The sequence below is a fragment of the Pipistrellus kuhlii genome, unplaced genomic scaffold, assembly GCF_014108245.1.
Source record: "Pipistrellus kuhlii isolate mPipKuh1 unplaced genomic scaffold, mPipKuh1.p scaffold_m20_p_11, whole genome shotgun sequence".
Lineage (NCBI taxonomy): Eukaryota > Metazoa > Chordata > Mammalia > Chiroptera > Vespertilionidae > Pipistrellus > Pipistrellus kuhlii.
In genome coordinates, this window is record NW_023425416.1 from 28,770,545 (window position 1) to 28,791,842 (window position 21,298).

The window sequence follows — 21,298 nt, forward strand, 5'->3', positions numbered from 1 at the left end:
ACAATGCCATTCCTATTCGCATAACCCGGTGGTCGGCAAACTCAACAGTCAACAGAGCCAACTATCAACAGCACAACAACTGAAATTTCTTTGGAGAGTCGAAAACCGACTTCTGCGCATGGGCCACGAAGTTTCAAGCGCACTGTAAGTGCGCGCCCACACGTGGTATTTTGTGGAAGAGCCGCACTCAAGGGGCCAAAGAGCCGCATGTGGCTCGGGAGCCGCAGTTTGCTGACCACTGGCATAACCCACGGACACAGACAATGGTGCGGTGAAGGCCTGGGGGCGTGGTCACAGGCCTCTCAGGAAGCTCCCTGTCCCCAGGGCTGCTTTGTCTTGTGATCTGAGCCTCAGTTTACTCCGTTTATTGTGAAAAATAAAAAGGCGGAGCTCCTTGTTAAAAAAAAAAAAACAAAAACAGAGAGAAAAGAAAGATGGCTTTAAGACTATTAAAAGGGAAAGCTTTATCCTATTTTCCATGTTTTTTTTTTCCTCAGGGTAATTCTGCTATTTAATCTCGTACTCCCTCAGGTGCAGGGATACTCAGTGCAACCCTCGTCAGCATCTGGGGGGGCCTGCCCCACTATTTGGGGCCCTGCCTGGCCCCTCAGCCGCTGGACCGACATGCCACGTCCTTTTTGAGAGTGGATAAGCTGCCAGGCATCACCGTTCCTGCGGACTGGCCGCTTCCACCCACGGAGGGGAGGCCACCCCGAGGGCACTGAGCCTCAGTGCCACCCTGTGGGCAGCTGGGTCAATGGGCAAGAGGCTCGTGAAGAGTCTGTGGCGTCAGAGTGCAAGGAACTGCCCTGCAGAAATGCAGGCACAGCCGGGGACGCTTGGGGGTTTACGAGGCACAGGGATTGGCAGCAGGGCTGCGGCAGTGAGTGTAGGAGGAAGGGCGGCCTCAGACTCAGCAGCTGCAAGGCCCAGGCTGCTCCAGCGGCTCTCCCTCAGCCCCGCTGGATGGGAACGCACAGCAGCCCGGGCCTAGCGGCGAGGACAGTGTGTGTCCTGGGTCCTGTGCTGTCAGCTGGCACTGACTGACGTGGGGACGCATCCTGGGATGACATGCGAGGTAGGCGGGGCACAGGGGGAGCCTCTGAGTGTGTCTGCTCAGTATCACCCAGCCACACACAAACGAAAGCTGTGAACTTGTTCTGGGGGCTGCGTGCGGGGCCCCAGGGTGCACAGGGTCTGAGCTGGCAGCTCCTGGCTGGGTGAGAGGCTGAGGGAGCACAGGAATCCCAAGGCCGGCACTGGGAGGGCAGGTGTGTGTGGGGAGGGTGAAGGCAGCCGCCCACGAAGAGCCGAATGAGATGTGCAGTGCTGGCTGCAGTCCCAGTGTTAGAGCCAGGGCTGCAGGCTGGTGATGGACCAGCTGAGAGCTCTGCAGGGAGCGCCGAGCGCAGGTCCTGACTAAGCAGCGAGGACGGAGGAAGCTTCACATCCTGCCCTGTCCGTCAGACAGCCGCCAGCCACAGGCGACCATGCAAAGTCACTAAATGCAGTGAAATAAAAACATCAGCTACCCAGTCGCATTAGCCTCTCATGGCCAGGGGCCACCAGGAGGGACAGTGTGCACACAGGCCACTGCCATCACTGCCGAAAGTCCCATGTGAAGGCAAATGACCCCTTACTGTCTTACATCGAACACAGGGTGAAACCACATTTAAAATACCTTCAGTTAAATAAGACATACTACCAATAATATTAACTAACTTCACCGGCTTCCTTTTACTTTTTTTTTTTTTTTTTTTTTTTTTTTTACTGTACACAATAGGAACTTGTAAATTATCCTTGTGGCTAATTTACAATATTTCTATTGGACAAGGGCCCAGAACACACCTTCACTCACTCATTGTTCTCAATGCTACATCCATTCGATGCTATCCCGTTTGACCACGGCTGTAAAAACCCTTTCTTAACACACAGGTTATGGGGCAGCCCGGGGTAATGGCACAAACACAAGCTTTGGAGCCAGAAAGTTCCGGGTCCAGTTCTCAGCTCCACCCCCTACTCTCTGCATGGTCATGGCCAAAGACCTTCCCTCTGTGCCTCCGTCTCCTCCTCTGAACCATGGGGTCAGGGACTGAGCCACAGCCCAGCACTGCTGTGCACCCCGGGAGACTGTGATGGAGAGGGACGCTCGTGGGCCGGCCCTTGGGCACCTCCTTCACTGCTGTTCTTACCCGTCCAGTGTTTTTAGCATGAAAGTAGGAGGGGTCATGGTCAGTGCTCTGGCCTCCGACCACTTACTCCCCTGCCTCCTGCCCTCTGTGTCCCGCCTCAGCCGCCAGCCTCCTGCCCGCGGGTCCCGCCCTCCGCAAAGCTTGTGGGCACAGCCCGCACTCACCTGCTGGCAGCTGCTGGCCCAGGAGGCCCTGAGGGCGCCCTGCTGCTCAGCGCGCCCGGCCTTGCTCTCCAGGTGCCTCCGCAGCTGGGCTTCCAGCTCCCGGCTCACCTGCTCGAGGGCATGCACCTGGGCCATGTACCCCACCAGGCAGCCCCCCAGGTCCTCGGCGGCGTCCAGATCCCTCCCCAGGCCGGGAGCAGGCGCAGAGGCCAGGCCCGAGCTCCGCAGCCCCTGCAGAAAGACGCTGCTGATGCCCAGGGCGCGGCGGGTCACGCGGGCACCCAGGCCGCCCATGGCACTGGTCCTGGAGGCCGGGGGGCTCGCCAGGGAGGAGGACGATGACCGTGTCCCCCTGAAGGACGCCCTGTGCCTCTGGACGGGCACGCTGGCACGGGTGGGCGCATCCACCACCAGCACCCGCATTGAGCTCATCGCCTTCTGTGCCCGCCGGGCTGAGAGTCCAGTGGCTTTTGGTGTGCGGCCCCGGCGGCCCTGTGGCCGGGTCACGGGCCTCTCTGGAAGCTCCCTGTCCCCAGGGCTGCTGTGTCTGCTGTTTTCCATGAGCTTCTATGGCTCACGGAGCTGAAAGAGAGCCGGCCGCCCAGGGCCGTGTGCAGAGGCCTCGCACCTTCTCTGCAGGGTCACGTGCCCCACCTCCCAGGTTTTCCTGCTGGTGGCGGCGGAGGCTGGATCCCTGCAAGCTGTGGGGGTGGCTCCTCTGGGCTAGTGTGTGTTTCACTGAGTGAGGGCAAGGCGGGCATCAAGCAGCCCCGTTTCACAGAGGAGTAAACTGAGGCTCAGATCACAAGCGGCCGAACCAGGGTTTAAACAACGCAGGCATTCCCAGGGCCAATGTCAGGGCTTTCTATCTACATCCTTCCAGGTGCTGGTGTGCGGCTGTGGGACTATGCCCAGGGTCCCGCCAGGTGACTCAGGAGGGAAGCAGCCATGAACCAGCCATGGCGGGGGCAGCCCCGGGGGCTGGAGAGAAACCAAGCCTGTTGCTTCCTTCCTCCCCCCTCATCCTGGCAGCAGCTTCACGTCTCTCCCTGGTTTCCTTCTTCCTGAGAGAACCACAGCTCACCCGCTGTGTGGGCTTGGCCATACTGTGTCACGTCTCTGAACCTTACGTCCCAGGCCCTGTCCTGGGCTCTGCCTGGCTAATGCACCAGAAGGCTGCCCGCGGGTGCCCGAACAACTGCAATGACAACATCCTCACACAGGGGGCGCTGACTGGGCTGCCAGGAGCTGCATCCTTGTGAGTCCAGGATGTATGGCTCAAGGCTAAAGGAAGGGCTCAAACCAGGGACTGATGGGTATGATGACCCTCTACAGAATCGTAACCCTCACGGCCGGCCAGGTTCACTTCAGCTTCCTCTGATACTGACAACAAAGCCCTGAGTCCTGAGAGGGGTGGAGAAGGAGGACGGGCCGTGCCCTCATTCACACCGGTGCCTCCCAGACCCGAGGAAGGGTGATTCTCTTTTGGAGAAATCACAAACACGTTTTAAAGGATCTGTCTTATCAAATAATAAACGGCTAGTCCTATTAGCTCATCATTCCCACAAAACCCAATCTATGGTTAAAGTAGATGAAAACTAGAGCTGGATAGTAGGTGGTGTGGGTACTAAAAGAAGACTTAAAAGTTATTTTAAAATGAAAAGAATACAAAATGTATTAGCAACTGAATCCTCTGGCTAATAAAATAAGTTTATTTATATATACACGGTAGCTGAATTCTGTTGATAAGGAAAAATAAGTCATACATCCACATATGTATATATAACATATGCATCTCCGATCACATATATTATATATAAAGTTTACAAACAGGCATCTTCCTATGTACACACACACATTGACAGAGTAAATGCAGTCGCAAACAGAGACCCCACGGTCAGGATAACACGGCAGACACAGCACGCTGGGGAGGGTTTCGGGGCAGCATGTGACCTGCGTCTGTGTGGGACGGAGAGTCTTTACAGAGAGACAACCACGGAACTCACGTCCGGCACGTCCGGCACGTCCGGCACGTCCGTACGATACACGTTTCTGAAGGCCATCTTTTCCAAAGGAGGATGAAGACAGAAGAGTCATGATACGGAGACCACAGCAACAACACAGACATATGAGCCGACATTGAAGTCCGATCCCCAGTCTGACTATAAGAACATCTATATTCAAAATATATGCTATCAAACTATTTTTCTTTTAGAGAAAGGAAGCGTCCCAGCATTAATCTCCCGGCCCAGCCCCTACCGAGGAGGGAGAGGATGCAGGAGCCCGCGTGTCTCCGAGGGTCTGCCACCCACAGTGTGGGGTGGGGAGGCTGCCCACGGAGGGAGGGAGGGAGGGAGCAGTGGGGGGAGGGGGAAATGAGAGCCGGGTGGCGAGTCCATGTGCTGACAGCCAATCGGTGTCAATGCCGAGGATGGGATGGCTCCTCTCCCAAGCGATGGCTTTGGCCTTTTCGTTTCAGTAAGATCGCAGGACGATTGAGAAGTCACAGCGTCAAGGCTTCTCACGGAAGCGTCTGCTCAGGAGGACTCTCCCGTGGCCTTCTGAGAAACGAAGCTGAACCCCTAGAAGCTGAGCCCCTGACCGTGTGTGCCTGAAGGGCCAGCAGCCTCCAGCCCAGGCGGATCTGTGTTGACACCCTCTCCGGAGGAAGGCACGGTGTGGGACGCAGACGTGGTGCTGCGGGGGAGGCAGGCGTGTGCCTCTCGGAGGGCAGCCTCTCTTCGCCAGAGAAAAGCAGGCCTGTGGTTGGCATGGCGATGGGTCCCACTGTGTGGTGTCAGGGGGCCGGGGCCTCAGGATGAACTTTGGGGGACTCCAGCCTGCTCAGAGGGGTGACACTCAGTCAGTGGTGCCCGTCCGCGTCCTGCTTCAGTGATGGCTCCGCCGTCCTCTCCCCCGGGTGCCTTGGCTGTGTGCACATGGACTCCAGCGGGACCTGAGCTCTAAGAATCCTCCGGGGTCACGCATGTGACATGCCCTCACTGCCCGGGGCTGCTGGGACCCGCGAGGGCTCCAGGACAGTTGTTAAGAGAAGCAATCGGTGCAACTGCTTTGCTTAGAAATACCTTTATTTTATAAAGCCACGGGTCGTTCTGTAAAGTTTTTTTTTTTAAACCACACTTATAAAAAAAGACGCTGACAATTCTTAGGAAAGAAAAAGCTGAAAACGTTTCTCTGTAAGTCGGGGTTACACAAAGATTATATTTATAATATATATTTGTATATTTAGGGTGGAGAGCCCAAAGGCAGGGCATGGCAAAGCGAGGGCGCCGCGGTCAGATCTCGGATACCTGGTCGTTCCCCACAAACAGCGTTTCCTGGCAGAAGGGGTTGACGAGGACCATCCCCGTGTCTCTGTAGTCGCCGTTGGCTGGGGAGCGCGGCTCTGAGAGCTGGTCCTTCGGAGACAGGGAGGAGAGGGCGTGAGCTGGGAGGGCTCCCCGGGTGGCCCTTCTTAAAGACACGGACCCTCCGATTGTGGGTAAACGTTTTTCACCCATTTCCCTGCCAGTGCCGAGGTGCAGAGCCCTCTCTGCTCTTTCGGGTTTTTACAGCAGCTTCAAAAAAGATTTCCTGCTTCCGGAGTCATCCCCACCTCAGCTTTCTGAGATGGTATTGCTCTCCTTGTCGAAGTCGGAGAGAACTCACCATGCTCCACACACACACACACACCAGATGGCAAACTGTGGTCCACTGGGGCCACAGACTCTTCTTCCTGCCTCTCCCTCATAGACCTCCGGGAGACCTTGCTGCTTTTCCTCCCTAACACACCCCACACTAGTCCACCTCTTTCCTGCCCTGCCACCCCCATGTCAGAGCCTCTACGGACTAACTGCCCCCTTCCTGAGTCCCCCCAGAGCCCCACTTCTTGCAGAACTAGATGTGCGGAGGGTCTGAATCTCTGTGGGATGCGCTGTAGGTAGAAGTAAACAATCCAGTCTGTCTCCACCACCCAGGAGTGGGATCAGGCCCTCCAGTGCTTAGGCGTCTGAAGGGCTGTGGCCCCACCGCCCAGGGCTGCATGCACCCGTGGGCCACGGGATGGCACCGCCCAGGGCTGCATGCACCCGTGGGCCAGGACAGCTGTACTGACTCAGCCTGGGGAACTGGTTCAGGGGAAAAGGCATCAATTGTTCCAGTTCTAAACAGGTGGAGCCTCAGGCCCTGCAGGCGGTTCCAGGGCAGAGGCCGAGCTGCAGGCCCGGGACTGACTGGTCTAAGACAGACCTGCTTGCATGTCTTCTCTCTCGGAGGCCACAGTGAATGCTCTGAAGTTTCTTTTTTAAGTAAAACATGTAATTTTGAGCAATATGCACTGCTTTATGGAGAATAAAGAGATGAAAAAAGGGAGAGGCCATTTGTTGGTGAAAAGTCTTCTCTGATGACGGAATTCCCTGAGCACCCACCTGAGGGTGACACACGCCAGCCCCTCGGTAAGGATGACGGGGCGTGTCAGTGGGCAGAGCCCTTCTCTGGGGCTTTGGGCTGAGCTCGGAGGGACTGTGGGGGCTGGTCCCGGCTTGTCCCTTTACAGTCTCAGAAAGCAGGCGCCCGCCCAGGGAACCAGAGACTTTTCTCTGCGTGAAAGGGAGAAAGTTATTTAGGAAGCGACTAAGGTAAGAAAGAAGAGGAGGAGGAGGAGGTGGCAAGGAAGAGGGAAAGGAACACAAGCTTGGAAAAGTTTCCCAGCACCTCCTGGGCATCCGCATGGCCTGGGCCTGTGATCCGAGGCTTTCGTCCACCCTAAGGGGGGGCGGGCACCCGCGAATGGGCTTGGGCAAACGCCCCTGACAGCCTCCTAAGTGGGCAGCGAAGAGGCGGTGAGTACACCCTGTGACCATGACCACTGTGGGTAGTCTGCGGTGCACACGCGTGCCCAGGGAGGCGGGACAAATGGTAGCTTCGCTCTAGCTCAGGGTGGGAACCTTTCTGCTGCCAGGGGCCATTTGGATCCTGCATCCAAACATCATTTGCGGGTCCTACAAAACTATCAACTTAAAAGTCAGCCTGGCCCTGACCAGTTTGACTCAATGGATAGAGTCAGCCTGCAGACTGAAGGGTCCCAGGTTCGATTCCGGTCAAGGGCATGTACCTTGGTTGTGGGCACATCCCCAGCAGGGGGAGTGCAGGAGGCAGCTGATCGATGTTTCTCTCTCAGTGATGTTTCCAACTCTCTATCCCTCTCCCTTCCTCTCTGTAAAAAAATCAATAAAATATATTTGGGGGGCGGGGGAGAAACACAGCCTGCAATATTTAGTCAAATATTTAATTAACTCACCCCTAACCCCTGGACAAATGATTTCCAGGGTCTTGTAGGGCCTGTGGGCCGGACATTCCCCACCCCGCACTGAAGCACAGAGGGGAGTAGACCTCCTGGGAGGGAAACCGATAAAATTCACTCTGAACCCAAACTGAGCTTCGTGCGAAACCCTGAGCTTGTGTCGATGGGCAGCCTCCGCATCAGAGCCTCTGGCTGTGCTCAGCGGCCTGTGCTCTGGGCCGGAGAGACTCCTGGCCTCCCCGCAGTACGCTCACAAGCACTGCCTTCCCACTTCGGTTTTCACGGGCCAATTTTGCAGAGAGAATAGGAGGAGTTTAGAGCTCAGGGATTTGCAGCCCACACTCAGAGCGGGGCCAGCCTCTGCCTCGTCCTAAAACCAGGTAACACAAAACTCAGAACTTTCAATGACCCTCTGCTGCTGCCCGCGACAAAAGTCCATCCAAGACCATGCCCATCCACCTGCCAATCCTGCACCCTGGCCTCTACCCACCTTCCCTGCGGAGTGGAAAGGGCACAGCGCCCAAGTCAGAGACCTGGGTCCCCAGCCCAGGTCCGTGTTGGGCAAATGCCCTTCAGCCGCACCCCATACCCTCGCCACCTGCCTCGGCTCCGTCCTTTGCTGGGTCACCTGCTAAGTCTTCTGTGTAGACTTCCCTTGAGTGCCCACAGCTGTAACACCTCTTGCCTCTCCCCTAGTCTGCTTTGTCTGTGAATGATGCATGAGGCTCAGACCCAAGCACAATGATATCTGGGCCGCTTAAGAGCAAGCTCTCATCTCCACAGTCCCCGGACAGGAACATGGGTCCTCCCTCTGTGAATATTTGTTGGCTTGTTCTCAGGAACAGTGACTCCAAAACTTTGCTATGTGTGCAAGGCACCTGGGGTTCTCGCTGAAGGGCAGACCCTGACCCCAGGCGAGGCAGGGCTGCAGCGTCCGGTGCTGCTGTTGCTGCTGCTGCCAGGGGAGCACACACACAGCTCTCTCTGGAGCCCGCGGCTCCGGGCAGCGGGGCCAGCACCCCCGGGGCACTCCTGGGCTGGGCTCCGTACCTCGGAGGTTTCGAGGGACTGGATCTCCCTCGGCAGCTCCACGGCGTGCTTGTTGAAGTAGTCCATGGTGATGGCGTTGTTCCAGTAGCTCAGGTTGTTCTCGGGGTTGGCCGCCTTCCTCTTCCTCCGCAGGCAGCACACGGTCAGCAGGACGGCTGCGGAGAGAGCCCACGTTAGAGAGCGGGGGCACCGGCACGGAGCAGCATTCCCGACGGACACAGCCAGTCCCCAGGAGCGCGGGGAAGGCCACCCAGGCAGCCACGACCGCCGTTAATCCCCACGTGTGCCCACTCAGCAAATACCTACGTATGCTGCGTGCCTTGTGCCAGGTGCTGGGGAGGAAGAAGGACAAGGGTCCTGGCTTTTATAAGCTTCCCTTCTAGGGGCGTATGGAAGGTTGCAGAGGGGTCAGACAATATATACGTAATAAACAATGAGTGAATAAGGTAAATCCAGATAGTGACAACTGTTGAGAAAAATAAGACAGGGCAAAGGGGGAGAGACAATGGAGGTGAGCTGGGGGAGAGAGTACGTTAGTCATCACGGAAGGCTCCCTAGGAGGTGAACGAGAGCTAAAAACAGAAGTCGGTGGGAGAGTGTGTTCCAGGTAGCGAAAACAGCATGTGCAAAGGGCCTGAGGTAGGGACAGGCTTGATGTGAGAGAAAAGACTGGCGTGGCTGGAGTGGGGTGAGTGTGGAGGAGACTTAGGAGATGCCAGAGCTGTGTCCACAGGCCGGGGGGGTGTGTGTGAAGAGGATGGGCTGTAACTTCAGTTATCTGTGGGTGCTAAGTGCCACTCCTGGAGTCTGCTCCAAGAAAAGGCCACACTCATTTGGAGAGGAGAGCGTGGCTGCAGAGAAGGCACGTGTGTACTGAGGGGCTCTGCTGGACTGGTGAGGGGAGGGGGGCAGAGTCAGATGAGCCCTTGATCACCACAGGCGGCCAAGAGTGAACCCTGACACCTGGACTCCAATGTCTGCTGCTCGCTGTCCATGATTCTGCCTCACAAAGACACTCTGAAGGCCGAGGCGGCACATTCGGGCCTGGTGGGGCTCTACGTGTCACAGCCTGCCGTGCGACCTATCTGTTCAATCTCTGAGCCTCGGGGCCCAGAGAGGAAGGAGTACGTTTGGATGTTGCTGATGAACCAGGCGACAGAGTGACTGGGGCTCCAGGGAGGCTTCTGCGGTGGGAGAGCTGGGATGGCTGTGTGCGCTCCCACATGGAACAGGTGACGCAGTAACAAGGGTGACAGGATCCCTCTTGGGGAGAAGCCCATAGTGAAGACTGGGCATCTCCTGCCCCAGTTTGCCATCACCGGGCCCTGTAAGGTGGCTGAAGCTCCAGGCCAGGGGTGAGCAGGATGCACCCAACATCCTGGAGGTGCCATCGACCTGTGCTGGGGAGAGAGGGCCCCAAGCTGAGCTGCCCCAGAGGCTGGACCCTTGGTGACAATGGCCACCAGGGGGCAGCAGAGGACCATCTCTGTCCACAGCAGCCAACTGGCCAGCACCAGGGTGCCTGTGTGTGCCAGGGTGTGGGGCAGCTGCAGAAGCTGGCACCCACACAGCTGCGACCCCAGGGCCCACGCCCAGCCCTCTGTGGGAGGAATTCTCCCGGATGCAGGAATTCGGCAGCTCTCATCCCAGCTGCCGTCTCAACCTGAAAAGACCTGCAGACAAGGTCAAGAGATTGGGCAAGTTTCCATGCCATCCAATCCGCTTTGATCAGAAAGACTTTAATTCTTTTGATCATCATTCTTCTGGGTCCCCTTAAAAGGTTTAAAAAATATGAAAGAAATGTCTGAGCTATAAGAGATTTGAGCCTGGCTGGTATAGACTTTTTAAAATTTGTGCATTTCCTCTTCTTCCCGCCCTTCTTCTGAAGAGTCCTTTCTTCAACTGGTTGAAGGGAATTGGGGGGGGGGGGGGCGGTGTAAGAGGGAGATAACTGTAGTACACAGCCTGAAAATCTGCTAACTTAGGGCACCCCCTTACTCCACAGATGAGAAGGCCATGGCCAGAGCACCTGGCTGGCTGGCCGCAGGTCACAGGTGTGAGTGGCAGGGCTGGGGCAAGTCCCCAGGTGCCGTCTCCCTGTTTCTGCTGTCTCTGTTCTTCCCTGTCCCCGCTTCTCACCTGCCCCTGGGACTGGGTGTGCAATAACTGGGGGAGTCAAGCTGGCGGCAGCCACAGACAGGGTAGGGGGAGGTGAGGCTGCCCTGGAGCCAGGCTGCGAACCTGGGACGGCACAGGTTGCAGAATTCTGTCCCCTGACCTCTCCCGCCCTGAATCCTGTGGGAATCCGGCCCTGGTGGTGCGGCCTGAGGGCTGGAGCAGGGGGTTCTGTCCCCACCTCTCTCTCCTTAATGTGTTGTCAGTGCTCCCATCCTGACGACATCTCTCTCAGCGGCTCCCAGGGCCGCTCAGGCACCTGCCACAGTGGGAGCCGGCCTGGTGACAGACAGAGCGTGGGTTTGGAGTCCAAAGACCTGCGGTCAAGGTTGGCTCTGCCACGGGTTAGACCAGGTGAGTCACTTCACCAGGCTGGTTACCGGGGGCCTCAGAGGATAGTAAGGAAAGTTAGAGACCACAAACGCAAATGCCTAGCGTGCCGCCTGACACACAACACGTGCGTAAGTCACAGAGTCTCCTTGTTCTCCCAGCATCCTCCATGGCTGAGTGACTCAAGGCCACGGCTCCACCTGTGGCTTAGAACTCTCGCTCTTTCAGCGACCGGCCTTCCATCCAGGAAAGAAAAGTACAGCTTAGACGTGTGGCATCTCTGACATATCCCCAGTGCTGACTTGGATGCCTTACGCCCGATTTAACCCACAAAGCGGCTGCCAAGGAAGCTGTTACTCCCCCTCCCCCCACACCCCCAGGTCCAGAAGAGGCTCCTGGGTGTTGACACGATGGGCCCTGCTCACCCAGCTCGTCCCTGGGACTTGAACCCAGGACTCTGTGACCCTCGGGTTGATGCCTGCTGTCCCGTCTTGCCCTGGACCCTGGAGGGGACGCGCCTTAGCACATGAGGTGCTTTGCACAGACACAGCTCTGTGCAAACACAGGTGCCAGCCACCCCCTTCCGGGTCAGTTAGAAACTGTCTGGCTCCTCCAAAGGCACCAGCTGTGAAGACTCCCCAGGATGCCACGATCTCTACTTCCTCGAGCTCTAAAGTGGAGGCGGACTCAGCAAGTGCTCTGGGCATCGCCCCGGACCTGTCAGACTGTGGCAGGGAGGAGGAGCCCTGGGCCCTGAGTTGAGGGGGGAGGCACGGTTCCAAGGACAGGCTCACTGTGTGACAGGAAATGGAAACGAACTCATGCTGGTTCCCTGAGGACTCACCCTTCCCAAACGCCTGCTAAACATGCCTCCTGATGGAGAAGGCCCAGCAAATCCTAACAGCAGGATGAGCCGTATCTGCCACACGACCTCTGCCACGCTTGGGGCACCTTCTCCATGCAGGCCCTGTGAGGGGCCTTGGAGGTGGCGTCTCTTTGGAGAGGGTGTGGCAGCCATGAAAATGCTGCGCTCAGATTCCCTGCTGAGGGAGCACAGCTCGGGGGTGGCCCAGTTGCTGCCCCGGGACCCGTCACAGCCAAGGCCCTGCTCCCCGGCTGCTCCCAGCCACGTCGGACAGTGATGGGTACCAGGGCAGGCCTGCTCTTACAGGACAGGGACTCCCCGTGGCCCGAGGACTCCACTAGCCCTTCAAACTGCATTACAGCCCAAGACTCCTCCTCCAGCCCTCCCCCACTCTCCTTCCTTTTCTTTAATCATTTAAAAAATTGATTTTGGAGAGAGGAAAGGAGAGGAATAGAGATAGATACATCGACCGGCTGCCTTCTGCAAACCCCTTATTGGGGATCGAACTGCCTGACTCCCCACTCTGGCCCGAGGGAATATGCCTGAGGAAGCCCAGGCGGTCCCCACCAGGGGGCGCTGGTTGGGCAGCACGGAGCAGAGCTGAGAGCCTGGGAATGATGCGGGTCAGCTGAGGACACGCCTGGACAGCCCTGCCTTGCCGAAGGCTGCTCCCGCCCTGTTCACCTGGCTCAGAAGCCTCTCAGGTCACTCTTCCTTCTCGCCCTGATCTCCTGTGGGAAAAGGTACACACACATTCGGACCTGACTACCATTCTCAGAAAACCTAACACAGCCGTGAACAACCTTGTGCACACCAAATGTGGTTTGTGGACCCTGCATGGATGCTCCGGACGGACCGTACGGTGGAAGGGAGTGGACGCTCTGGGGCAAGGCACACACGGTCGCACACCGGGCTGGTGATGAACGCATGCCCAGCTGGCATTGCTTCCTGCCCTCACCTTCCACATTCTCAGGACGGGACGTGGCCTGTGCAGGCCAGGCCAGGGAGCCTGGCAGAGACACAAAACTGGGCTGGTGAGAACCCAGAGGGCTGACAGGCCGGGGAGGGTCCATGCAGCACCAGGCCCAGAGCTTCCGGCGGGAGGTGGTGGGCCGTGCGCCCCAATGGTGGCAGCAGAGACCAGCTCAGGAGCTGCATGGCTCCCCTGGCCCAGCCCAGGGAGGCCTGGATCCCATCCATCCCACTCCTCAGCCCTCTGAAACCCTGTGTGGCAGTCTCTGGCAGGCTCACCTGTCCTTTGGCTATCGGCAGGCTCTGACCTGGGCGGGCAGGGGAACTGGTGACATCCCTGTTTGGCGGGCTTGAGATTTGCTAAGACTGTCCCCCGATTCTGCTAGAGCAGGGAAGTCACCCATCTGCTCAGGGGTCCCTGCCATCTGGAGCACATGTGTCAAACACAAGGCCCGCGGGCCAAATCCGTCCCGCCAGGCCTTGCAATGTGGCCCGCACCGCGCTGTCATCACTGCACTCCGCTGCGTTTCCATCACAATGACAGTTTATGACTGTTCAGTAAACCATTCGGCCCGCGATTTAGGCTGGATTTTAGATTTTGGCCCCTTCTCTGATTGAGTTCGACACCCCTAATCTGGAGTCTGGCTTCTAGAAGGTGGAAAAAAAAGCAGGGCCAGGGCTGGACTGAAAAGCCAGATGTGAGGGAATCTATGTGTGGTCCTGCCTTCCACCCACACTGCCCGAGATACCCGTCAAATGGCCACGGAGGAGGCCCTTCTTGAGGGGCTGCCGAGAGGGCTTCAGGATAAACGCCGGCGTTGGGAAGGTCTGAGACAGAGTCCTCGGCCTGGGGTGCAGCCGTGAAAACAGTCTGTATCCACACGCACCTGTGCTTTGAAAGGGCACCGCGTCCTGCAGGGACAAGTATTCTCTCTTAATGCTCCTCTCCCCTGGGCCTTCCGAGGCGAACGATGACCCTGAGAAGTCGGGGCCATGACTGAGGACAGCAGCTGTGTGTGCAGGCAGCCAGGGCCGCCCAGGCCGAGGCAGGAGCCTCGGTGAGCGAGCTCAGGGGAGTGGAAATGCAGGACAGACGCCTAAGGAAGTGGGGTCAGAGGTCCACGGGGATACAGGGTCCGCTTTGAACACAGGTGCATATCATCCTTGACCAAGTACCTGTCCCAGCCCCAGCGCCTGAAGGCTGTGCCAGAAGCATTCTGCAGGTGTTGTGCCAGGCGGTGTGCTTGCTTGTGCCATGGCTGATGTGCTTACGCACGGCTTAGGCAGCTCACGGGGCTCCTGGCTTTGCGGTAAGATCTGCTCTGCTCTCACACGCACACACAGCAAAAAGGACTAGCAGAGCAAAGCCCAGGTGTGGGCTGTAGGGGCAAAGGCTAGATCTACTGCTGTGCAGTCCAGGCAAAGAGGAAGCTGGCGGGAGAGCGTTCCGGGCAGGGGAGCACAGCACACATCGCTGACTGCCCAGTGCTTGGCCCAGTGCCTGGCACACAACGGGCACTCGGGAGATAGTGTGTTCTATCAGACAAACAGACTCCACCACCAGACCTGGGTGGGCTCACGTGTGATCAGGGCCCCTGGAGAAGTCTCCACCTGGTGACGGACTCCCCACCTGTAGGGGTGTTCCTCACCCGGAGTGTTTGTTTCTGTATTTCATTCCTCCGGCGAGTCTGTTTTAAGGCTGGAATGGTTAAAAACAATGGGAACTCGCTTTGGAAACTAGAGCCTCTGGGCACATGTGAAGGATGGAAAATCAGAAAGCTGTCTCCAATGTGGCTACTTCCTACTGTGACCATGATTAATTGCTTATTGGCTAATAGTGTAATAGCTTCTCATTGTCATTCTTTGTGTGTTTTTAAATCCTCATTGAGGATATCTTCCCATTGTTTTTAGAGATAGTGGAAGAGAGAGGGAAAGACAGAAATATCAATGTGAAAAAAACACATCAATTGATTGCCTCCTGAATGCACCTCAATTAAGGCCAGGGAGGAGCCGGCAACTGAGGTGCACGCCGTTGACCGGAGTCGAACCTGGGATCCTTCTATTTGCAGGCTAACACTCTATCCCCTGAGCCAACCGGCTAGGGCTCACTCTTCTGTTTTAGAAGCAGACCACCAGTTTTAAGGATACACTGTGGCGCTGGCTGGTGTGGCTCGGTTGGTGAGAACATCATCCTGTGCACCAAAAGGGTTGCGGCTTCAGTTCCCAGTCAGAGAACATGCCTTGGTTGTGGGTTCGATCCCTAGTTGGGTATGTATGGGAGGCAATCGATTGATGTTTCTCACATCAATGTCTCTCGCACTGATGTTTCTCTCTCTTTCTTTCAAATCAGTAAACATATCCTCGGGCGAGGATTAAGGATAATAAGAAAAGAATACGCATGTGTTTCCATGAGCGATAATAAAGCTGCCTAATGAAACAATAAAACCTGCAACCTGCAAATATATTCATTTTCTGTGACCTGGGTCCCTGAGCGGACAGACTGCTCACCCTGTCAGGGGAGGTCTGCTCTGCTTTCCAACTGGGAGGAGACAGAGAGCCGGAGCGGCGGCTCCTGGAGAGGAGCCAGAATCCCGATTAGACAGATGTGGCTGGAGCGCAGTGCCGAGCAGAAACCATGCCGTGTTAAAGGCACACACTCCTGCCCTGATGGCCAGACGACCTGCCGTACAGCTCTTCTGTGTGAAGGTTCTGGGCTGGGCTCCTCCAGGGCGGGTGAGCCCAGGCTGAGACGTGACGGTCAGCACAACCCACAACGCGGATGCCAGGATGCGCTGCCTGAACAAAGGACCACCGCGCCCCTCTGCGTGGCCAGGCGTGTGGGACGCTGTCCTCTCCCTTCTGGGGGGCAGGACAGGCTGGAGGCCACTGGAGGGGCCGTGATGGGGGCCAGCCAGGGCCATGCAGCCCATGTCGGCACCTGCAGGAGCAGGGTGAGCAGCCTGGGAAAAGAGAAGACTGACCTTGAGAGCCATTTCCAATGTGGTGGGGCCAGTAGACTGAGTGGTTCTGTGCAGTTTCAGAGGGCGTGGCTTAGGAAACGAGTGAAAAGTACAAGGAGGCAAATTCTGGCCCCCAAGAGAGCAGGGTAACAACCTAGGGAGAAGGGCTGTCCCACGAGTGAGCACCCGGGGTTCCTCCCCCGGAGGGCTCAGAGGGAGGCCCGATGGTGGCTGTGCGGGGTGGGTGGGGTGGGGCTGAGGTCAGTGAGCATTCCTGTGAGGTTATCAGAGAGACTGAGAACCTCGGATCAAGCCCCTGGCGAAGACACAAAGGAAAGGAAGCCCTCGGTCCTCAGTGACGGCATCAGGTTCTCTACAGAGACACCGGGGCTGGGCATGAGGGGGAAGTAGCAGCAAGGAAGTGCCGGTGACCTGGGGAGAGCCCTTCTCACAACGCCCGTGGAAGCCGTGGACAGCTCGCACCTCCGTGAACACACAAAACGGGGGAGCGAACGGCGCAGTCCACAGGTGGCTGAGGCCTCCGGTGGCCACAGGCACTGTGTTTGCCAGGGCTTCCTGCAAAACCACGGCCGCTCTGCCCTTTTTTCATGGGGGAAGAGAGACAGGAGGAGGGGAAAAGATGTGGGAGGAGAGGGAAGACAGGAAGGTGGAAGGGATGGAGGAGAGGTGAGGGCTCGCTCTGCTGGATTTGGCAAGTGCCCAGTCTCACCCAGGCTCCTCGCTGCCACATCACCACAGGCAGCCGCATGTGACCCTGGAGGGCCGGGTGGTGCCATGGCAGGGGCACTGGCCTGGCAGATAGGCGCTGTGGGCTCTCTCCCAGCCTGCCTCTCGCTAACCCTGGGGCCTCCAGGGAGCCACACTGCTCCCAGCTCGGCGTTTCTTCCTTCAATGTGCAGGGCAAACTGCCCCTGGGAGTGGTGCCTGTATGACCAGTGGGCACCGAGCTGTGGCTGGCAGAGCCGAGGACCAGGGCAGGGAGAACCATGATCCCTGCCATGCCACCTGCTTCCTAGGGGTTCTGAACAGCTTTGCCACCCACCTGGTGGGGACTGTCTAACCCTGGGCCAGGGGGTTCTGGGCACAGGCAGCTGGTGTGGAGGAGGGAGAGGAAGGGAGGGGGGGGAGTGAGAAAGCCAGGCACTCACAGCAGGAGGAGATGGGCACGCTGATGGCCAGGACCACCCAGGCAATGTCCATCTTGCTCAGGCAGATGGCGGCTCTGTGCTGGGGCGCGTCCCCCTCGGCCATGTGGGAGACGTTCCCGGCGGGGCCCGGCTTCCAGGTGCCCGCGGGGACCAGGCGGTTGAGGAAGTTCCCTGTGGCTGTGGACACCGCTGTGGACAGAGGACGGGGCAGCCGGGCGGTCATGCTGGCGGCGGCCACAGCCTCCTCCCCGGCCGACAGGGAGACAGTGCTTTCCGAGGGCCCGGCGGGCTGAGCCGGGGCCCCCGGGGCGGAGGGTGTCGCTGAGGATGTTCCCTGAGGAAGCCCCTGGGGAGGGGCTGAGACGCTGGCATCGAAGGCGGCCTGGGTGGGCCCCGGGGCGGCTCTGGAGCCCCCCGAGCTGGCGGACGGAGGCCGGCCGGTCCCAGGGGTGACAGCGAGCCCGGAGTCACTGCGGCTGGAGCTGCCGTGGGGGGCGCCACGAGGGTGCGGAGAAGGCACTGGGGTGGGGGGCGGGCTGGCGGGGGCGCCTGAGTCCGTGGTGGCGTCCGGCTGCCCTCCTGGGCTGGTGAGGGTCGGACCGTCCCCCTGGTCCGCTCTGAGGCCCGGCGTGGCTTCCGTGCGCTCCGAGGGGGTGGTGCCCGGTGCCCATGTGGTCCTGCTGGGCGCCGGGGCTGCGGCCACGGTCTGGGTCTGTGGCGAGGAGGAGTGATTCCAGGGGGTGCGGGTGGAGGGCTCGGGCTCCGCGGACCCCGTGGCGTTGCCTCTGAAGACGGGAAAGGCTCTCGCCGGGGGCTGCTTCTGCCCCAGGTGCACGGAGCTCTGGTTCCTGCCCCGTGGGCCTTCCTTTCTCCCCGAGGGGCCCCCGAGGGCGGGCAGGGCGGGGCGGGAGGAGGCGCCAGCCCCCCTGCGGGTGGAGCCGGCGGGTCTGGGGGGCCTGCGTGTGGCCCCCCGGGTGGGCGCTGGGCTGGGGCGGCTGGTGGCTGCAGGCAGATTTGTCATGGGGATGGTGGGCCCAGCCTCTCCCCGGGGGCGGCCCTCTGGGCGGGAGGAGGCGGTGGCCCTGGCGACAGGAAGGGGCCCTGTGCTCAGGGGGCCGTCGGCGCGGTGGGCGGTGGCTGTGGCCACGGTGGTGGAGGTGGTGTTTGCAGGAGGGTGTCCCTCTGGAGAGGGTGTTGCTGCTGCCACGGCGGCTTCGGCCTGTGAGAAGGGCCCATCGGGACGGGGGCTCAAGGTCACCCTGGAGGTGGCGGCCACCAGGGCGGAGCGGCCGGTGGAGCTGAGCGGTGGGGTCACCATGGTGCCGGGAGGCAGGACTTGAAGAGATTCCCTGGGAGTTGGTTCCTGGGCAGCAAATGCCAGAGCTTCGGTCAGCGCCAAGGTCAGGAGGAAGCCTGGAGGGAGACAGAGGGCAGAGGTGAGAGGCCGGGAGAGGCCGAGAACCTGTGAGCCCGGAACTGAAGGGAGGCCCTGGAGCATCTCCGAGGTCCGGCTGCGGCCCTAACCGCATGAGGCCGGCCTGTTAAGGAGGTGCCACCAGGTACTGTCAGGAGGAGACCCAGCCCAGCGCAGAGCCAGCTAACGGCCGGCTGGGCCTTCCTTCCCCAGATGCCTCTGACACGTCCCCAGCCTGCCCCCCTCATTTCCCAGAGGCAGGGAGGGAAGTGACTTGTCTAAGAACACACAGCTGGTGGGGGCCAGAGTCTGGATCTTAGTTATTATTTCAAAGCAACTTTCCATTTGCATCACAAAAACTACCACAACGTCATAGTACCCAAACACCTCCAACCTCCATGTCACCTTCAGCATGGAAATCAGACCCGAGTTCGCCTCTCCTCCTGGGCACGAAGGTTAACCACTGAGGGCAAAGGGCAGCACACTGTCATAGTAGCTGTGTGAGGCCTTCCTCTCGGCAGATGCAAATTTTCACCCAAGGCCCTTTGTGCTGGCCTGCTCACCCTGTTCCCCACAATCGGGGCTCCGGGCCTCTTTGCATATCATTTGCATTGTTTTGCATAATGGCCTCTGAGGTTCCAATTCCAAATATATAAGAGCGATGAAGACTAAAATCTAGCTTGACATGCTTTAAATGTGGAACTGATTTTTAAAGGCTATCGGGATAAGGATGAGAGGGTGCAGGGTGGAAACCCACAGATGGATGGGAGCCCAGATGTCCATGCAGGCCTCCTCCTACCTAGAATTCCAATGCATCAGTGATCCCAGGGCCCAGGGGGAGGAAAAGGCCCTGCTCCTTCTGTTTGTTTGGTCGGGTGCCCACTGTCCATATTGGGCATGCCATTTGCATCTGGCAAAGGCAAGGAGGGAACTGAAGGGAGCCGTGGCCACAATGAACTGAGTGCTTCCTGCACATCGCGTGCTGCTCGCAGGGCGAGGCCTGTCCTGGCACAGTCCTCACAACAACCCGGTGAGGCGGGTGCTATGAGCTCCCTGTGGTGCCCGAGGAAAAGCACAGAGAGGGGCAGGACCAGCCCACTCCCACTCAGCTGGGGAATGGTGGGCTGGGAGTTGAACCTGGCTGCCTGGCTCTCTCTCAGTGCCCACCCCATGGGCTGCTGGGTACAATCAAATGCAATGACCCACAATCTTTTGGGAACTGATTTTCCATCATCAGTCTTTTGACTCTTCTTCCCTCTTACCTGTGTTCTTCTTTCTCCATTTCAGGACCCTATAGGACACACAGGGTGTTCTTTGAACAACCCAGCCAATGAACTTTATTTCACAACTACCGTAGCAGGGGTGGGAGGAGGGACTTGGAGTAGTACAGTAAGAGGGCTGGAAATCCCTGCTCTAATTTTCTCCCCTTCCCGGAGCCTGGTATCCCACTGCTTAATTAATTAACTTAGGTAAAAATTTTTCTCTTAAAATTGCTTACGCATACATACAAGACACATGGATGCATTTTCCCTTACACATAGAAACAGAGTTCTAGCTCATTTTCCTTGTGATTTAAAACATGTTCTTCTTCTTCTTCTGCCGAAACCGGTTTGGCTCAGTGGATAGAGCGTCGGCCTGCGGACTGAAAGGTCCCAGGTTCGATTCCGGTCAAGGGCATGTACATTGGTTGCAGGCACATCCCCGGTAGGGGGTGTGCAAGAGGCAGCTGGTCGATGTTTCTCTCTCATCGACGTTTCTAGCTCTCTATTCCCTCTCTCTTCCTCTCTGTAAAAAAAAAATCAATAAAACATATATTTTAAAACATGTTCTTCTAAGTAGAGCATCCCTCCCCATTAGACTAGGTTTCCACTGCCAGCGATTTCTCCAGTGCCTCTCACCCCCACGGCACCACTGAAGGCGTCTGAGAAGCCTTCTAAGCCACCCCCATGGGTAAGCAGCCGTAGGCCCTCCCCATGTGTGACATTTGCAAGTTCTTGGCACTCCTCTCACCAGGACATGGAGCCTGCCTCCCTCTCGCTGAACCTCGGTGGACCAGAGTGACCCCCTCAATGAGCAGAACGGAGCAGAAGTGACGCCACAGGATGTCCGAGGCCAGGGTAGAACGGGTCACACAGTTTCTGCAGGTTCCTCTTGGGGGCCCCAGCCCCATGTAGAGGCTGCCGCGTGGAGGGAGTGCAGAGACCACGTGGAGAGTGAGCGGGGGCTCGGCTGCTCTAGTCCCAGCCAGGCCTCAGACATCAGAACGAAGAGCCGAGTGTGACCCCGGCCCAGCACGGCTGGATGGCAAACGCACAACACGCCCCACGTGGGAGCCCCCAGCTGAGCCCAGTCAACCCTAACGTTAGTGGATAAAATGACTTACTCCCTTCAGCCACTGTTTTGGGGTGGTTTGTTGGCAGCCGTCGATAACCAGGCATTTGGAAATGTAGCTTCTGCATCTGATGTTTCAACAACACAAGAGAAGAGCACCCGCAGCACACCAAGTCTGACCCTCAGGGAGCCTGCTTCCTACAGGGCGGTAATGTGCAATCTTGCCAGGAAACGAGCTTTTCCAATTTCAAGAGGATTGTCTTATGACTGGAAGGAACTTTTTTTTTTTTTTTTTTTTTTAATATATTTTATTGATTTTGTACAGAGAGGAAGGGAGAGAGATAGAGAGTTAGAAACATCGATGAGAGAGAGTC

At 57.9% G+C, this 21,298-nt stretch overlaps 2 protein-coding genes across 6 annotated transcripts in view; both read right to left on the minus strand.

Annotated features, from left to right (window-relative positions):
* The window catches only part of BFSP2 (beaded filament structural protein 2), a 42,106-nt gene extending 39,147 nt beyond the window's left edge, over positions 1–2,959 (minus strand). The window contains exon 1 of one of the 2 annotated variants that reach the window (XM_045579281.1): positions 2,357–2,959. In XM_045579281.1, coding sequence (XP_045435237.1) covers positions 2,357–2,917 — 561 coding nt within the window. In that variant the 5' untranslated portion in view covers positions 2,918–2,959. The remainder of the gene's footprint in view (positions 1–2,356) is intronic. The other variant, XM_036430518.2, reaches the window with a different exon arrangement.
* Positions 2,960–4,046: 1,087 nt separating this feature from the next.
* TMEM108 (transmembrane protein 108) overlaps positions 4,047–21,298 on the minus strand; it is a 218,600-nt gene continuing 201,348 nt past the window's right edge. For all 4 annotated transcript variants that reach the window (XM_036431447.2, XM_036431445.2, XM_045579282.1 and 1 more), the window contains exons 4-6: positions 17,180–18,592; positions 8,709–8,863; positions 4,047–5,775 (exon numbers count right to left, since the gene is read on the minus strand). In XM_036431447.2, the coding sequence (XP_036287340.1) occupies positions 5,653–5,775; positions 8,709–8,863; positions 17,180–18,592 (1,691 nt within the window). In that variant the 3' untranslated portion in view covers positions 4,047–5,652. The remainder of the gene's footprint in view (positions 5,776–8,708; positions 8,864–17,179; positions 18,593–21,298) is intronic.